General features: G+C 53.4%; 7 protein-coding genes across 7 annotated transcripts; 3 read left to right on the forward strand and 4 right to left on the reverse strand.

Annotated features, from left to right (window-relative positions):
* Positions 1-4,578: 4,578 nt before the first annotated feature.
* Positions 4,579-4,995, reverse strand: LOC311219747 (claw keratin-like; the record flags this gene model as incomplete). Its single annotated transcript, XM_084303025.1, has 1 exon — positions 4,579-4,995. The coding sequence occupies one exon, from the start codon at positions 4,993-4,995 to the stop codon at positions 4,579-4,581; it is 417 nt and encodes a 138-aa protein (XP_084159151.1).
* A 1,584-nt stretch (positions 4,996-6,579) lies between these two features.
* LOC311219729 (claw keratin-like) lies at positions 6,580-6,996 on the forward strand (the record flags this gene model as incomplete). Its single annotated transcript, XM_084303006.1, has 1 exon — positions 6,580-6,996. One exon carries the CDS (start codon positions 6,580-6,582, stop codon positions 6,994-6,996), a length of 417 nt encoding a protein of 138 aa, XP_084159132.1.
* Positions 6,997-9,131: 2,135 nt separating this feature from the next.
* LOC311219731 (claw keratin-like) lies at positions 9,132-9,548 on the reverse strand (the record flags this gene model as incomplete). The annotated part of the gene is made up of 1 exon (XM_084303008.1): positions 9,132-9,548. One exon carries the CDS (start codon positions 9,546-9,548, stop codon positions 9,132-9,134), a length of 417 nt encoding a protein of 138 aa, XP_084159134.1.
* Positions 9,549-10,801: 1,253 nt separating this feature from the next.
* Positions 10,802-11,218, forward strand: LOC311219732 (claw keratin-like; the record flags this gene model as incomplete). The annotated part of the gene is made up of 1 exon (XM_084303009.1): positions 10,802-11,218. The coding sequence occupies one exon, from the start codon at positions 10,802-10,804 to the stop codon at positions 11,216-11,218; it is 417 nt and encodes a 138-aa protein (XP_084159135.1).
* A 2,136-nt stretch (positions 11,219-13,354) lies between these two features.
* On the reverse strand, positions 13,355-13,771 carry LOC311219733 (claw keratin-like; the record flags this gene model as incomplete). The annotated part of the gene is made up of 1 exon (XM_084303010.1): positions 13,355-13,771. The coding sequence occupies one exon, from the start codon at positions 13,769-13,771 to the stop codon at positions 13,355-13,357; it is 417 nt and encodes a 138-aa protein (XP_084159136.1).
* Positions 13,772-15,024: 1,253 nt separating this feature from the next.
* On the forward strand, positions 15,025-15,441 carry LOC311219734 (claw keratin-like; the record flags this gene model as incomplete). The annotated part of the gene is made up of 1 exon (XM_084303011.1): positions 15,025-15,441. One exon carries the CDS (start codon positions 15,025-15,027, stop codon positions 15,439-15,441), a length of 417 nt encoding a protein of 138 aa, XP_084159137.1.
* A 2,136-nt stretch (positions 15,442-17,577) lies between these two features.
* Positions 17,578-17,994, reverse strand: LOC311219735 (claw keratin-like; the record flags this gene model as incomplete). The annotated part of the gene is made up of 1 exon (XM_084303012.1): positions 17,578-17,994. The coding sequence occupies one exon, from the start codon at positions 17,992-17,994 to the stop codon at positions 17,578-17,580; it is 417 nt and encodes a 138-aa protein (XP_084159138.1).
* Between the last annotated feature and the right edge of the window lie 9 nt (positions 17,995-18,003).

Consider the following 18,003-nt stretch of genomic DNA (forward strand, 5'->3'; position numbering starts at 1 on the left):
CCCCAGTATTATGTAACACAGTTAACTAAAAACGTATATCGGGTTATCCTATTTCTGTGCGTTATTAAGGTTGTAATTTATAGCTTTGGAATTGGGTCTCTGAAAGATTTTTTCTTCCTAAAAAGACGTCATACACATACCATTTTAAAATTTATAGGCCAATTTTCTAGCTGAATCAATCAGCACAGCAATATCCTATTGCATGATGGCATCAAATCAAAGAGATGGTCTTTTCCCCTTTGCTAGTCACAGGAAATGGTGGAAGGGTTTGGTAGGAACGCGCTGTTTCACAGGTGATTAAAGTTACGAAATACTTGAAATGGAGAGGTCATGTCTTCTACAGGAATTTCAGGAAAAAAATGCACAGGAAGGTGCATTGGGCAAAATGCACAGTGAGGCTGGGCCTCCAGAAAAATGGCATATTTGACAATTCGTATGCCTTTGCGTATTCTTTTGACTTATTGCTGTACGGTACAGGTGAATTCAGCGCGATGATACCAAAGCTTAATTGCTCTATTTTTGAGATGAAAGAAGGAAACCCGCAGGGTGTAGCCTGCATGTCACAGCACCGGACCAATAATCAAAAACCTTGGTGAGAACCGGTATATCAATGAGAGGAGTCATGAAGGAAGCAAAATGTGTTCGGTAATTGGAGCCGACCCAGGCGCAAGCATGCCCTTCATGCGCTGGGCGGGACTGGGTGCTCTATAAAAGCCCGTGCTGCTGACAGCACTGCATTCACTTCTCCTGCCTTAGCCTCTTTGCAGAAGTGGGTAAGTCAGAATAAATTTAAAAAACCTAGTGTCAAATGGATAGATGAGTTCATTACTTTTTTGCCCTCTCCTTTCCCCCATCCCTCTTTAAGCTGCAGATGCTATAAATTAATGCATTGGAAAATAGGGTTGTGATTTGATGAGCATTGTTTACACATAATATTCTTTTCTCCCTGTGTCTTGATAAATATTTTAGTGTTTCAGTCCTGTACATATCTTTCTTTTCCCTTAAAGTCTTTATTTCGGTATGTCTATGAAGGACTTTCCTATTTATTCCCTGACAGCTCCCATCCAATGCAGGCAACATTGTTTGTAATTCCACCTTGCATCAGGATGCTGCAGTCAGTGGGGCTGGGCAGGAGAACTCAGAAAGGCTGACGGGGATGGAGCATTATGGGGAAGACTCAATTAAAATTCAGGATAGAACAATAGACAAGCACAGAGAGTGTCAGGAAGCATGCCTGGGATTGCTGGCTTTTTCTTCTTCTGCGCATTCACAGCATTCATTTGAAATTTGCTGTTAGAAGCATCCCCTTATAGACTTTTTCTTTCCTGCTGTGTTCCAGGCTCGCCTCCCTCCATCGCACCAAGATGACTTACTACTACCAGAACCAGTGTGAGGATTCCTGCTACTCCCCGTGCAGCTACGGCACCGTGTACAGCTACCGCACCTATGACTGTGGGAGCCCCTGTGGCTACCGTGGCTACGGGGGCCTGTACGGGTATCGCGACTGCTACCCCAGCTACAGCTTCCGCTACTACCCCTGCTCCACTCGCTACACCCGGAGGTACAGCTATGGTAGCTGCTACCCCTGCTACCCCTGCTAAACCCAGAAGGATCTGATGGGAAATGAGGACTGAGACTTAATATCTGAATTCACGGACTCTGTTACAGGGATGGCTTGTGGGAGCTCTGAGTCCAGAACAGCAACTGAAAGCAGTAGTGTTTTGGAGAGCTCAGTGTTCCTGTAAAAATTCTTCAGTGTTCTTACAAAATGTTGTTTTGTCTTCTTCCTTTCCTACTGACTTCTTTACTCCTTGGGTTCTGGTAGTATAATGAAACAGGGCATAATGGGAGTGTAAACAACATCTTAACTTATTTATAATTCTTTCCAAGCTAACATTAATGAAAGCTGGAGTGTAGTGCCCTGGTCCTCCTTCGGATATGTTTCTCAGTTCCCTGCTTTTGAAACTATACCAAAAAGAAACTGAATCATTTGATTAATTGAACTAAAAAAAAAAAAAAAAAGGAATTGTTTGAAAATGGAAATTGATAGTAAAATGCTGCTGTAGCAGCTCAAGTGGCACCAATAAAAATAGGTGATTTTCTGCATAAATTCTTCTCTGTATGTATTCTTCCTGCTTCTGCTTTCTGTATCACATTGGATTTTGATTGTGAGCTTTATTCTTATTAAAAATGTTATAGCATCGTTACTTCTCCTTGTTTTTTCCTTTTCTGACTCACATGTATGCAGATTTTTGTCTCCAGCTCAATACATTTTGGTTGGTTTTCCTGAGATATAGTGAGTCCTCTAACTTTTATGTAGTTTTTCAGCTGAACCTGAGCTCACTTTTGTCAAACTAATAACCCCGTAGTACCTTATAAAATGAAGTGACCCATTATGGAATTTCCTAGAAAGGATTTGGAAAGATTTCTTTAAATTTGCCTTAGCATCACACTACATGCCCGGACGTTGAACATAACAGCTACCAGCACCACATCTTAGTGGCTTATAAATGCATAAGTCTGCCTGTGGGCAAACCCATTTTAACTGGTGAGTAAGCCAAAAATTTGGAAGAAAATCATTCTTTTCTCAGCTGCTCTTGTGGTGGCAGTATCTGGAACACTTTCTGGATTTAAAGATCTTACTTGTTATAGAATAGAAAATCGCACACTTTCTGTTCACCTTGCTAACTAATAAAGACAAGTGTTTGCAACTGTTACTGTAAGGCTTCTTTCGAATGACAATGAATTGGCGTGCATTTCCCTGTCTGCACAATCACACTGGTTATTAGGGCGAGATCCCTTGATGCATCCTGAAGTGACTCTATTATTCATGACTGAAGTACCTAACTGGCAGAAGTAGTAACCTCTTAATAGTATGATGCTGTAACAACGTCTAGCCATAAAATAGCCAGTGAAGTGCTTTGAAATCCCCATTAAACCCTAGAACCTGTATTGTGAATGTAATTGCCATTCTTTGAACACACACAGAGGCACTTTGATGGCAGTCTCAAAAGAGGAATAGAGCTCAATTGTGCTATGATACACCTGGGTGCATGAGTATAAATTACATTGAACACCTTTGCAAGAAAGCTGTGGGTTGTGCTTCCAGCAAGTTCCAGGACAGAGCTTTCTCATGGCTTCTGAGGAGCTTGTTTCTGAGAAGGTGCTCACTGACTTTGGTGCCTGACATGTTTGTTCCTGGAGCACAGTGCAGATTGCTGCTCAACCTGTATCTTGACATTAAGGCATATAAATTTAGCTGGTCATTATTCTGACATTATAACTGGCCATAATTTCAATTTTTCAATATCTAAAGCTACAAAATAAAATCTGGAAATTACTAAGTGTCTTACAGTGCAGAAGTAAGAGACTGAGAGCTTAAAATAATCACCATTACAGTATCACAGTGGTTCTACAGATTGTTTATGGACTTAACAGGGGACACAGGTAAAAGAAATGGTTAAAAATGCCCCAAATGCCACATAAGTATGTCTCTTTCTTCAGCTCCAGGAAATGTTAAGATAAGGCTAGAAAGAAATCCAGCTTTCTAAGATGAAAAGACAAAGATACTAATTGAAGGGTCTATTATGGTTGTTTGTACAGACCCACATTTTAATGAAAAATTTGAAGGCTATAAAATCCCATTCTGACTAAAGCATATATAGAAATGTCTCCGTATGCATGTTTGAAGTGACTATTATTCAGTAATGAAGCATGTAATGAGAACAGTAAGCATTCAATACAGTAATAATACACTATGAATGTATTAAATAGTTACAAGCATCTGAGAAGTGCTTTGAACTTCTCAGACTACTTAGCATGAAGAAATCTGGTGATATTGTACACTTCTTGGGAAAAGAATCTCTACATGATAAACAAGTTATATTTTTTCATTTGAAGTCTATCCCTTACAATAAGGATATTATCTTGTTTGCATCTATTGCATGCTACAGCTCAAGGGTCAGTATCACAAGCTGTTCAACCTCCCACAAACTATTTAATAACAAATTTGCCATCTGATTTCTGATAATATGGCTTGAGATTAATTATCAAAAAGTCTCTAACCAATATGGAAAATTAAAAGACAAATTTAGAAACACAAACACACCAAAAGCAAGTTGTTGCTGCAATGGAGATTCTTTAATATGGATGGAAAAGGCAATAGACACTGACAGCAGAAAACAAAACATCACAGAAACAATGAATTAGAATCATAAAAATCACAAGGCAAGACACAGTCCAGGACTTCACCTCAAAGATTTCCCCTTCTTAGCATCATTCAGGAACCCTTGATCTGGGCAGAGGGAAGACACTCACTCGAGGATGAGCGCTGCTCTGCTGTACTGCAGATAGAGGGGAGCTTTTGAAGGCATTGCTGGACACCCTGAAACCCCCAGATATACATCTGCAACGTTATTTTCTGCAAAAAAGCAAGGAGCAGTAGATTAAAGTAGCTGCTTTGTCACAGCTGAAAGAGGGACTGAAATATTTGTTCTGCATCTGGTGGTAGAAATCAAGGACAGCTGTTTGTAAAGGCTCAAGGCAGATGCAGCACTGCATTCCATGGGCCTTTGGAGTTTAGCAGGGCCCGCAGTTGCCACTGAGGTACCTGTGGCTTAGAGCCCAACCTCCGTATCCGCAGCTCCCAAAGGCTCCATAGCCCCCATAGCCGCCAAGGCCTCCATAACCCCCAAGGCCTCCGTAGCCCAAAAGGCCACCATAACCCCCAAGGCCTCCATAGCCCCCAAAGGCACCACGGCCTCCAAAAGTGCCGCCAAAGCCCCCTGCAACAGTCGGGACTCCTGCCGAGCCGACCACGGCGTGCTGAGGGAAGGAGCTGAGGATGGGCCCGGGCAAGGTGAGCACCGTGGCCGGGGGCTGGATCACCACGGTGGAGTCGGGGCACTGCCGCACGCAGGGCTCGTTGGCGCTGTCAGCCAGCGGGGCTGGGGCAGCCACCCCGCACACAGGGGCACACAGGCTGGAGCAGGACATCCTTTGATTTGCAGGCAAAGCTGTGAGAGAAGGCAGAGCTGGGGTCAGAACATAAACGCATTGCAAATACCCTGTGGCTCTCCTGTACTTGGAGCTTCTGCCCCAGGAAATACTCTGCATCATATCAGGCAGTCAGAGTATAAGGACAGTATTCATTTACAAAGCTGGTGTAGACCACTTACTCTCCCTGGCCCTAAGGACACAGGAAAAAACACATCATCCAAAGTACATGGAAAGAGACTGAGCACCCAAAGGACTTAGTTGTGTTGGGAAGCTCAAAGCACCATGCCTAAAAGTTTCAATATCCATCCTTCCCATAGCTGTGAAACACTACCATTACAACCAAGCCTATTCAACACTGCAAAAAGAATGGTAGAACAAACACCAACAGATGCAATTCATGAAATGACTGCTGAGGAATAGAAGAGGCACATAAGACATGGACTTACCCAAGTGATCTGCTAAGAGGCAAATGGAAGATGCAGGATAGAGGCCTGTGAAGCCCTCTGTGCTTTTATACCTGTTTCAGACAGCCTGTGGCATCAAACAGGTGTGGAAGTCCCAGATATTCATGCAATAAAGACAAGGCATGAATCATGACACACGTGGAAATGTGGAGCAATTTTATACCTCCCAACTGGGGACACTGAGGCTTAAACGTACCCTGGGGAAGATGAGCATGATGAAAGGGATAAGCTGTGACAGTCACTTAAAAGACCAGCCACTGCTGAAGCTGACCTCATGGCACCAATAAACCCCAATGAGTTCCAGAACCCCCAGGCAGATCTGGCTTCACCCAAAACACCAACGCAGCTACAGCTCTTTGCTTGGCCTTCAGGCGAATTGGAGAGTGAGGAGTAGCACATGTCCCACAGGGCAGAGAGAAGGTTAATGGTTAGGGATGCTCCTCAACTCCCCCCTGAGTGCCTTGCAGCCCTTGCCTGTACAGGGTGATGGTGAGTGTCTGGAAGCCTCTGCAAGTGGCTGTGATGGCTTCATGCCTTTACCCAAACTTCCACCACCTCTGTTTACCAGCCTGTAAAATGGAGGTAATGACAGGCAGGCTGGCTGTGTACAGGATTGCAAAGCAATTCTTCGACCAATAGCCCATGACTCTTCCACACAAAGTTTGGGATCAGGAAGAAATCAGGCTTTTGGTGTTCCAAGGTCACTTTCAGCAGTGGATGGCCTTTCATGAAGTTATGTGTAATGGCCTATTCATCCCATCAGCATCCTGTTCCCCAGAGCAGGTTTGCATTTCAGTGTCCCCGATGGGGAAGGATATATTTGCCCCAAATCTTCAGATTTGTCATGATTCATGCAGGCTTTTTTGCCTGAACATCTGGGGCTTTCACCTCCGCACGCAGCCTGAAGCTGCAGGCTCTCTGGGACAGGTATAAAAGGCCTGAAGGCTTTGCAGCCCTCTATCCTGCTTCCTCCGCTTGTCTCTAAACAGATCACCTGGGTAAGTCGTGCTCTTGGAGGCTTCTCGGGGCTCTCTCCCTGCCCCCATCAATACAGCCTCTCCCCAGACCCTTGCCTAACTCTGCCTGCCCTTTGCAGTACTCCTTGCCTCCGTGGAGGATGTCCTGCTCCAGCCTGTGTGCCCCTGCGTGCGGGGTGGCTGCCCCGGCCCCGCTGGCTGACAGCGCCAACGAGCCCTGCGTGCGGCAGTGCCCCGACTCCACCGTGGTGATCCAGCCCCCGGCCACGGTGCTCACCTTGCCCGGGCCCATCCTCAGCTCCTTCCCTCAGCACGCCGTGGTCGGCTCGGCGGGAGTCCCGGCTGTTGCAGGGGGCTTTGGCGGCACTTTTGGAGGCCGTGGTGCCTTTGGGGGCTATGGAGGCCTTGGGGGTTATGGTGGCCTTTTGGGCTACGGAGGCCTTGGGGGTTATGGAGGCCTTGGCGGCTATGGGGGCTATGGAGCCTTTGGGAGCTGCGGATACGGTGGCTGGCGTCGGGGCCTCAGGTACCTCAGTGGCAACTGCGGGCCCTGCTAAGCCCACCTCTGGCTCCACTCTGTGATGAAGGAGAGCTCTGGAATTGGCCTGCAATATTCCCACCTGATGTTGCCGTTAAAGGCTCCGCTGTAGCATCATCAAGTTGAAGAGCCTGGAGGTCTTGTGCCTGCATGGGGCTCCTCTGTGCTTCTCCTTCCCGTTTGAGCTTTGCTTTAGGAATCAGTGCCCCACAATGATGCAGCCAAGAATTGGACTCCTCCTGTTGCAAGACTGCTGCTCACCAACGCTCTGCCTTCTGCAAGGAGTCAGGGGCTGCCCTTCTGCCATCTCCCTGCTCCCCTGGACCTGAAATAAAAGCTCTGTTACAACACATTCTGGACCCTGTCTGTTCTGTGACACTTCCTGTGAGGCCTGGGAGCTGCCATCGGGGAGTCCTCAAGAGCACCACAGGCGCTCCCTCAGCTCCTCCAAAGGCCCTGCACACACGGCCATTACATGAGGGTCGTCACAGCCTCCCCAAGGGCAAACGCCTGGTTAGAGTCAACAGGGAGGCCAAGGGGCAGAGGAAGGAGTCTGAGGGTCCCCCACTAGCCTTTCCTCCACCCCCTCCAGTTTCCCTCCTCTTCCTCCCAAATCTCCATGGAGCACTGGCAAGCTTTTCCCCACCACTGGGCCAGAAGCTCTTCCCTGTATACACAGCTTGCCTACCTGTAGCCGGGGGACACAGCTCTGGCCAAGTAGGACAGCAGTGCTCCACACAGCTCCATGCTGCAGACATGCTGCCAGACCTTGGCTGCCCTTCCTCACACACCAGCACACAAAGCAATCTGCATGGCCAGGCCCCCAGAACACCTGGCCATAACAGCTGTGATGAGGCACACCGGCAGCCTCCCACCACTCTGCCCTCACCCAGCATGCATGGGATGCTATGTGAGGCAGCACCCTGTGGTTGGCTGGCGGTCCTTGCACTGGAGCCTAGGGAGTGGTGCGGATGGGCAGAATTGGAAAAGATGTCCCCAAGCACAAGAGGAGACACGCAAACTTCTGCGCAGGTGGTGGAGGAAAGCTGAGGCTGCTTTGACAGTTCACAGCCGTTTTCCCCTTCCCCTGCCTTGACAATTACGGGTTATGCGTGTTCTCCTGAGCCCCCACCACTGACCAACGTGCTGCCCCGCTGCTCTTCTTGATTTCCCTCGCAGGAACAGTCTCAAAGAAAGACCACTGTGCAGAGCCAGGATCACACGATCAGAAGACGTTTGGGAAACGAAGGGACATGAGGCGGGTACGGACACGAACCGCCTACTCAAGGCCTTTGTGCTCCCTGGCTCTGGATGGCTGCAATGGGTACATGGATGTGAGGGGAACCTGGGGCAGACTTGGTTGTGTCTCCTTCACCCCTTCCCAGTGCCACCACCTGCAGCTGTGCACATGGGCACAGTCAGCAGGTAGCAGCAGCCCTGACCATGCAGTGGCCATCTCTCTGTCTCCCCAGACCTCCACAGCTGACCATAGAAAAGGCAATATGAAGAGGTCAAACGTGCTGTGGTGGCTGTGCAAGACGTCCGTTTCTCTGTCATGTTCTCAAAGTAGTATTGGGGATGCGTTGCCTCTCTACCCGGTGAGAGAAGGGAGGAGGTTCAGGGGCCTGTCCTCTACAAGACCCACTGGGGCCTCTGATCTTCAGTCGCAATGCCCTGCCCCAGCAGCCCAAAGACCCCAGGAGCAAAGGCAGGAGTGCAGCCAGCAGCCCAACTGCCCTGGCTCTGAGTTTTGGGGGAAGTCTGGAAGAAGAATGATGAAGAAATACCATGGGTCAAGAATGTGGTGCAACAGAGCTTTTATTGAAGGTCCAGGGAAGCAAGGAGACGGCAGAAGGGCAGCCCCTGGGCAGAGGCAGCCTCCAACTCCTTGCAAGATGCAGAGAGGAGGAGAGCAGCAGCCAGCCACAGGAAAAGGCAGTTCCATGGGGTTGCATTGTCATGGGGCAGCAAGTCCTGAAGCAAAGCCCAACTAGGACATGATAAAGAGAGAGCTGGGCCCCATGAAGGCACAGGACCTCCAAGCTCTGGAGACGAGTGATGCCAAAGCGGAGCTTTTCCTGCTGGTGTCACGTCGGGACGTTCCAGGGCAGCTGAGGAGCTCTCCTTGTTCAGGGGCTGGAGCCAGAGGTGGGCTTAGCAGGGCCCGCAGTTGCCACTGAGGTACCTGAGGCCCCGACGCCAGCCACCGTATCCGCAGCTCCCAAAGGCTCCATAGCCCCCATAGCCGCCAAGGCCTCCATAACCCCCAAGGCCTCCGTAGCCCAAAAGGCCACCATAACCCCCAAGGCCTCCATAGCCCCCAAAGGCACCACGGCCTCCAAAAGTGCCGCCAAAGCCCCCTGCAACAGCCGGGACTCCCGCCGAGCCGACCACGGCGTGCTGAGGGAAGGAGCTGAGGATGGGCCCGGGCAAGGTGAGCACCGTGGCCGGGGGCTGGATCACCACGGTGGAGTCGGGGCACTGCCGCACGCAGGGCTCGTTGGCGCTGTCAGCCAGCGGGGCCGGGGCAGCCACCCCGCACGCAGGGGCACACAGGCTGGAGCAGGACATCCTCCACGGAGGCAAGGAGTACTGCAAAGGGCAGGCAGAGTTAGGCAAGGGTCTGGGGAGAGGCTGTATTGATGGAGGCAGGGAGAGAGCCCCGAGAAGCCTCCAAGAGCACGACTTACCCAGGTGATCTGTTTAGAGACAAGCGGAGGAAGCAGGATAGAGGGCTGCAAAGCCCTCAGCCCTTTTATACCTGTCTCAGAGAGCCCCTGGCATCAAACATAGGTGGAAGCCCTAGCTATTCATGCAATAAAGCTGACACCCTTGACGACACACGTGATGATGTGGGGAAATTATATCCTTCCCCATTGGGGACATCGAGGCGCAAACATACCCTGGGGAAGAGGAATGTGATGGAAGGGACAGACCGTGACATGCAACTACATGAAAGGCCTGTCACTCCTGAAGCTGACCTCATGGCACCAATAAACCCCAATGAATTCCTAATCCTAAACATTTTCTATGTGGAACAGTCACGTGCATTTTGCCGAAGAAGCACTTTGGTACCCTGTGCACAGCCAGCACACCTGTCATTATTCACCTTTTATGGGCTGGTAAACAGAGGTGTTGGAAGTTTGGGTAAAGGCATGAAGCCATCACAGCCACTTGCGGAAGCTTCCAAACACTCACTATCACCCTGTATAGGCAGGGGCTGTGAGTCACTTGGGTGGGAGTTGAGGAGCATCCCTACCATTGCCGTTCTCCCTGCCCCGTGGGACATGTGCTACTCCTTGCTCTCCAATTCACCTGAAGGCCAAGTAAAGAGCTGTGGCTATGTTGGCATTGTGGGTGCAGCCCAATCGGCCCGGAGGATTAGGAACTCATTGGGGTTTATTGGTGCCGTGAGGTCAGCTTCAGCAGTGGCTGGCCTTTCATGTAGGTGAGTGTCATCGTCTGTCCCTCCCATCACCTCCCTATTTCCCAGTGCAAGTTTGCACCTCCATGTCCCAAATGGGGAGGGATATAATTGCCCCACCTCACCACACTTTCATGCAGGCTGTCAGCTTTATTGCAGGAATATCTGGGGCTTCCACCTATGTTTGATGCCAGGGGCTCTCTGAGACAGGTATAAAAGGGCTGAGGGCTTTGCAGCCCTCTATCCTGCTTCCTCCGCTTGTCTCTAAACAGATCACCTGGGTAAGTCGTGCTCTTGGAGGCTTCTCGGGGCTCTCTCCCTGCCTCCATCAATACAGCCTCTCCCCAGACCCTTGCCTAACTCTGCCTGCCCTTTGCAGTACTCCTTGCCTCCGTGGAGGATGTCCTGCTCCAGCCTGTGTGCCCCTGCGTGCGGGGTGGCTGCCCCGGCCCCGCTGGCTGACAGCGCCAACGAGCCCTGCGTGCGGCAGTGCCCCGACTCCACCGTGGTGATCCAGCCCCCGGCCACGGTGCTCACCTTGCCCGGGCCCATCCTCAGCTCCTTCCCTCAGCACGCCGTGGTCGGCTCGGCGGGAGTCCCGGCTGTTGCAGGGGGCTTTGGCGGCACTTTTGGAGGCCGTGGTGCCTTTGGGGGCTATGGAGGCCTTGGGGGTTATGGTGGCCTTTTGGGCTACGGAGGCCTTGGGGGTTATGGAGGCCTTGGCGGCTATGGGGGCTATGGAGCCTTTGGGAGCTGCGGATACGGTGGCTGGCGTCGGGGCCTCAGGTACCTCAGTGGCAACTGCGGGCCCTGCTAAGCCCACCTCTGGCTCCACTCTGTGATGAAGGAGAGCTCTGGAATTGGCCTGCAATATTCCCACCTGATGTTGCCGTTAAAGGCTCCGCTGTAGCATCATCAAGTTGAAGAGCCTGGAGGTCTTGTGCCTGCATGGGGCTCCTCTGTGCTTCTCCTTCCCGTTTGAGCTTTGCTTTAGGAATCAGTGCCCCACAATGATGCAGCCAAGAATTGGACTCCTCCTGTTGCAAGACTGCTGCTCACCAACGCTCTGCCTTCTGCAAGGAGTCAGGGGCTGCCCTTCTGCCATCTCCCTGCTCCCCTGGACCTGAAATAAAAGCTCTGTTACAACACATTCTGGACCCTGTCTGTTCTGTGACACTTCCTGTGAGGCCTGGGAGCTGCCATCGGGGAGTCCTCAAGAGCACCACAGGCGCTCCCTCAGCTCCTCCAAAGGCCCTGCACACACGGCCATTACATGAGGGTCGTCACAGCCTCCCCAAGGGCAAACGCCTGGTTAGAGTCAACAGGGAGGCCAAGGGGCAGAGGAAGGAGTCTGAGGGTCCCCCACTAGCCTTTCCTCCACCCCCTCCAGTTTCCCTCCTCTTCCTCCCAAATCTCCATGGAGCACTGGCAAGCTTTTCCCCACCACTGGGCCAGAAGCTCTTCCCTGTATACACAGCTTGCCTACCTGTAGCCGGGGGACACAGCTCTGGCCAAGTAGGACAGCAGTGCTCCACACAGCTCCATGCTGCAGACATGCTGCCAGACCTTGGCTGCCCTTCCTCACACACCAGCACACAAAGCAATCTGCATGGCCAGGCCCCCAGAACACCTGGCCATAACAGCTGTGATGAGGCACACCGGCAGCCTCCCACCACTCTGCCCTCACCCAGCATGCATGGGATGCTATGTGAGGCAGCACCCTGTGGTTGGCTGGCGGTCCTTGCACTGGAGCCTAGGGAGTGGTGCGGATGGGCAGAATTGGAAAAGATGTCCCCAAGCACAAGAGGAGACACACAAACTTCTGCGCAGGTGGTGGAGGAAAGCTGAGGCTGCTTTGACAGTTCACAGCCGTTTTCCCCTTCCCCTGCCTTGACAATTACGGGTTATGCGTGTTCTCCTGAGCCCCCCACCACTGACCAACGTGCTGCCCCGCTGCTCTTCTTGATTTCCCTCGCAGGAACAGTCTCAAAGAAAGACCACTGTGCAGAGCCAGGATCACACGATCAGAAGACGTTTGGGAAACGAAGGGACATGAGGCGGGTACGGACACGAACCGCCTACTCAAGGCCTTTGTGCTCCCTGGCTCTGGATGGCTGCAATGGGTACATGGATGTGAGGGGAACCTGGGGCAGACTTGGTTGTGTCTCCTTCACCCCTTCCCAGTGCCACCACCTGCAGCTGTGCACATGGGCACAGTCAGCAGGTAGCAGCAGCCCTGACCATGCAGTGGCCATCTCTCTGTCTCCCCAGACCTCCACGGCTGACCATAGAAAAGGCAATATGAAGAGGTCAAACGTGCTGTGGTGGCTGTGCAAGACGTCCGTTTCTCTGTCATGTTCTCAAAGTAGTATTGGGGATGCGTTGCCTCTCTACCCGGTGAGAGAAGGGAGGAGGTTCAGGGGCCTGTCCTCTACAAGACCCACTGGGGCCTCTGATCTTCAGTCGCAATGCCCTGCCCCAGCGGCCCAAAGACCCCAGGAGCAAAGACAGGAGTGCAGCCAGCAGCCCAACTGCCCTGGCTCTGAGTTTTGGGGGAAGTCTGGAAGAAGAATGATGAAGAAATACCATGGGTCAAGAATGTGGTGCAACAGAGCTTTTATTGAAGGTCCAGGGAAGCAAGGAGACGGCAGAAGGGCAGCCCCTGGGCAGAGGCAGCCTCCAACTCCTTGCAAGATGCAGAGAGGAGGAGAGCAGCAGCCAGCCACAGGAAAAGGCAGTTCCATGGGGTTGCATTGTCATGGGGCAGCAAGTCCTGAAGCAAAGCCCAACTAGGACATGATAAAGAGAGAGCTGGGCCCCATGAAGGCACAGGACCTCCAAGCTCTGGAGACGAGTGATGCCAAAGCGGAGCTTTTCCTGCTGGTGTCACGTCGGGACGTTCCAGGGCAGCTGAGGAGCTCTCCTTGTTCAGGGGCTGGAGCCAGAGGTGGGCTTAGCAGGGCCCGCAGTTGCCACTGAGGTACCTGAGGCCCCGACGCCAGCCACCGTATCCGCAGCTCCCAAAGGCTCCATAGCCCCCATAGCCGCCAAGGCCTCCATAACCCCCAAGGCCTCCGTAGCCCAAAAGGCCACCATAACCCCCAAGGCCTCCATAGCCCCCAAAGGCACCACGGCCTCCAAAAGTGCCGCCAAAGCCCCCTGCAACAGCCGGGACTCCCGCCGAGCCGACCACGGCGTGCTGAGGGAAGGAGCTGAGGATGGGCCCGGGCAAGGTGAGCACCGTGGCCGGGGGCTGGATCACCACGGTGGAGTCGGGGCACTGCCGCACGCAGGGCTCGTTGGCGCTGTCAGCCAGCGGGGCCGGGGCAGCCACCCCGCACGCAGGGGCACACAGGCTGGAGCAGGACATCCTCCACGGAGGCAAGGAGTACTGCAAAGGGCAGGCAGAGTTAGGCAAGGGTCTGGGGAGAGGCTGTATTGATGGAGGCAGGGAGAGAGCCCCGAGAAGCCTCCAAGAGCACGACTTACCCAGGTGATCTGTTTAGAGACAAGCGGAGGAAGCAGGATAGAGGGCTGCAAAGCCCTCAGCCCTTTTATACCTGTCTCAGAGAGCCCCTGGCATCAAACATAGGTGGAAGCCCTAGCTATTCATGCAATAAAGCTGACACCCTTGACGACACACGTGATGATGTGGGGAAATTATATCCTTCCCCATTGGGGACATCGAGGCGCAAACATACCCTGGGGAAGAGGAATGTGATGGAAGGGACAGACCGTGACATGCAACTACATGAAAGGCCTGTCACTCCTGAAGCTGACCTCATGGCACCAATAAACCCCAATGAATTCCTAATCCTAAACATTTTCTATGTGGAACAGTCACGTGCATTTTGCCGAAGAAGCACTTTGGTACCCTGTGCACAGCCAGCACACCTGTCATTATTCACCTTTTATGGGCTGGTAAACAGAGGTGTTGGAAGTTTGGGTAAAGGCATGAAGCCATCACAGCCACTTGCGGAAGCTTCCAAACACTCACTATCACCCTGTATAGGCAGGGGCTGTGAGTCACTTGGGTGGGAGTTGAGGAGCATCCCTACCATTGCCGTTCTCCCTGCCCCGTGGGACATGTGCTACTCCTTGCTCTCCAATTCACCTGAAGGCCAAGTAAAGAGCTGTGGCTATGTTGGCATTGTGGGTGCAGCCCAATCGGCCCGGAGGATTAGGAACTCATTGGGGTTTATTGGTGCCGTGAGGTCAGCTTCAGCAGTGGCTGGCCTTTCATGTAGGTGAGTGTCATCGTCTGTCCCTCCCATCACCTCCCTATTTCCCAGTGCAAGTTTGCACCTCCATGTCCCAAATGGGGAGGGATATAATTGCCCCACCTCACCACACTTTCATGCAGGCTGTCAGCTTTATTGCAGGAATATCTGGGGCTTCCACCTATGTTTGATGCCAGGGGCTCTCTGAGACAGGTATAAAAGGGCTGAGGGCTTTGCAGCCCTCTATCCTGCTTCCTCCGCTTGTCTCTAAACAGATCACCTGGGTAAGTCGTGCTCTTGGAGGCTTCTCGGGGCTCTCTCCCTGCCTCCATCAATACAGCCTCTCCCCAGACCCTTGCCTAACTCTGCCTGCCCTTTGCAGTACTCCTTGCCTCCGTGGAGGATGTCCTGCTCCAGCCTGTGTGCCCCTGCGTGCGGGGTGGCTGCCCCGGCCCCGCTGGCTGACAGCGCCAACGAGCCCTGCGTGCGGCAGTGCCCCGACTCCACCGTGGTGATCCAGCCCCCGGCCACGGTGCTCACCTTGCCCGGGCCCATCCTCAGCTCCTTCCCTCAGCACGCCGTGGTCGGCTCGGCGGGAGTCCCGGCTGTTGCAGGGGGCTTTGGCGGCACTTTTGGAGGCCGTGGTGCCTTTGGGGGCTATGGAGGCCTTGGGGGTTATGGTGGCCTTTTGGGCTACGGAGGCCTTGGGGGTTATGGAGGCCTTGGCGGCTATGGGGGCTATGGAGCCTTTGGGAGCTGCGGATACGGTGGCTGGCGTCGGGGCCTCAGGTACCTCAGTGGCAACTGCGGGCCCTGCTAAGCCCACCTCTGGCTCCACTCTGTGATGAAGGAGAGCTCTGGAATTGGCCTGCAATATTCCCACCTGATGTTGCCGTTAAAGGCTCCGCTGTAGCATCATCAAGTTGAAGAGCCTGGAGGTCTTGTGCCTGCATGGGGCTCCTCTGTGCTTCTCCTTCCCGTTTGAGCTTTGCTTTAGGAATCAGTGCCCCACAATGATGCAGCCAAGAATTGGACTCCTCCTGTTGCAAGACTGCTGCTCACCAACGCTCTGCCTTCTGCAAGGAGTCAGGGGCTGCCCTTCTGCCATCTCCCTGCTCCCCTGGACCTGAAATAAAAGCTCTGTTACAACACATTCTGGACCCTGTCTGTTCTGTGACACTTCCTGTGAGGCCTGGGAGCTGCCATCGGGGAGTCCTCAAGAGCACCACAGGCGCTCCCTCAGCTCCTCCAAAGGCCCTGCACACACGGCCATTACAAGAGGATCGCCACAGCCTCCCCAAGGGCAAATGCCTGGTTAGAGTCAACAGGGAGGCCAAGGGGCAGAGGAAGGAGTCTGAGGGTCCCCCACTAGCCTTTCCTCCACCCCCTCCAGTTTCCCTCCTCTTCCTCCCAAATCTCCATGGAGCACTGGCAAGCTTTTCCCCACCACTGGGCCAGAAGCTCTTCCCTGTATACACAGCTTGCCTACCTGTAGCCGGGGGACACAGCTCTGGCCAAGTAGGACAGCAGTGCTCCACACAGCTCCATGCTGCAGACATGCTGCCAGACCTTGGCTGCCCTTCCTCACACACCAGCACACAAAGCAATCTGCATGGCCAGGCCCCCAGAACACCTGGCCATAACAGCTGTGATGAGGCACACCGGCTGCCTCCCACCACTCTGCCCTCACCCAGCATGCACGGGATGCTATGTGAGGCAGCACCCTGTGGTTGGCTGGTGGTCCTTGCACTGGAGCCTAGGGAGTGGTGCGGATGGGCAGAATTGGAAAAGATGTCCCCAAGCACAAGAGGAGACACACAAACTTCTGCGCAGGTGGTGGAGGAAAGCTGAGGCTGCTTTGACAGTTCACAGCCGTTTTCCCCTTCCCCTGCCTTGACAATTACGGGTTATGCGTGTTCTCCTGAGCCCCCCACCACTGACCAACGTGCTGCCCCGCTGCTCTTCTTGATTTCCCTCGCAGGAACAGTCTCAAAGAAAGACCACTGTGCAGAGCCAGGATCACACGATCAGAAGACGTTTGGGAAACGAAGGGACATGAGGCGGGTACGGACACGAACCGCCTACTCAAGGCCTTTGTGCTCCCTGGCTCTGGATGGCTGCAATGGGTACATGGATGTGAGGGGAACCTGGGGCAGACTTGGTTGTGTCTCCTTCACCCCTTCCCAGTGCCACCACCTGCAGCTGTGCACATGGGCACAGTCAGCAGGTAGCAGCAGCCCTGACCATGCAGTGGCCATCTCTCTGTCTCCCCAGACCTCCACGGCTGACCATAGAAAAGGCAATATGAAGAGGTCAAACGTGCTGTGGTGGCTGTGCAAGACGTCCGTTTCTCTGTCATGTTCTCAAAGTAGTATTGGGGATGCGTTGCCTCTCTACCCGGTGAGAGAAGGGAGGAGGTTCAGGGGCCTGTCCTCTACAAGACCCACTGGGGCCTCTGATCTTCAGTCGCAATGCCCTGCCCCAGCGGCCCAAAGACCCCAGGAGCAAAGACAGGAGTGCAGCCAGCAGCCCAACTGCCCTGGCTCTGAGTTTTGGGGGAAGTCTGGAAGAAGAATGATGAAGAAATACCATGGGTCAAGAATGTGGTGCAACAGAGCTTTTATTGAAGGTCCAGGGAAGCAAGGAGACGGCAGAAGGGCAGCCCCTGGGCAGAGGCAGCCTCCAACTCCTTGCAAGATGCAGAGAGGAGGAGAGCAGCAGCCAGCCACAGGAAAAGGCAGTTCCATGGGGTTGCATTGTCATGGGGCAGCAAGTCCTGAAGCAAAGCCCAACTAGGACATGATAAAGAGAGAGCTGGGCCCCATGAAGGCACAGGACCTCCAAGCTCTGGAGACGAGTGATGCCAAAGCGGAGCTTTTCCTGCTGGTGTCACGTCGGGACGTTCCAGGGCAGCTGAGGAGCTCTCCTTGTTCAGGGGCTGGAGCCAGAGGTGGGCTTAGCAGGGCCCGCAGTTGCCACTGAGGTACCTGAGGCCCCGACGCCAGCCACCGTATCCGCAGCTCCCAAAGGCTCCATAGCCCCCATAGCCGCCAAGGCCTCCATAACCCCCAAGGCCTCCGTAGCCCAAAAGGCCACCATAACCCCCAAGGCCTCCATAGCCCCCAAAGGCACCACGGCCTCCAAAAGTGCCGCCAAAGCCCCCTGCAACAGCCGGGACTCCTGCCGAGCCGACCACGGCGTGCTGAGGGAAGGAGCTGAGGATGGGCCCGGGCAAGGTGAGCACCGTGGCCGGGGGCTGGATCACCACGGTGGAGTCGGGGCACTGCCGCACGCAGGGCTCGTTGGCGCTGTCAGCCAGCGGGGCCGGGGCAGCCACCCCGCACGCAGGGGCACACAGGCTGGAGCAGGACATCCTCCACGG

This window comes from Netta rufina (genome assembly GCF_964035555.1).
Source record: "Netta rufina genome assembly, chromosome: 29".
Lineage (NCBI taxonomy): Eukaryota > Metazoa > Chordata > Aves > Anseriformes > Anatidae > Netta > Netta rufina.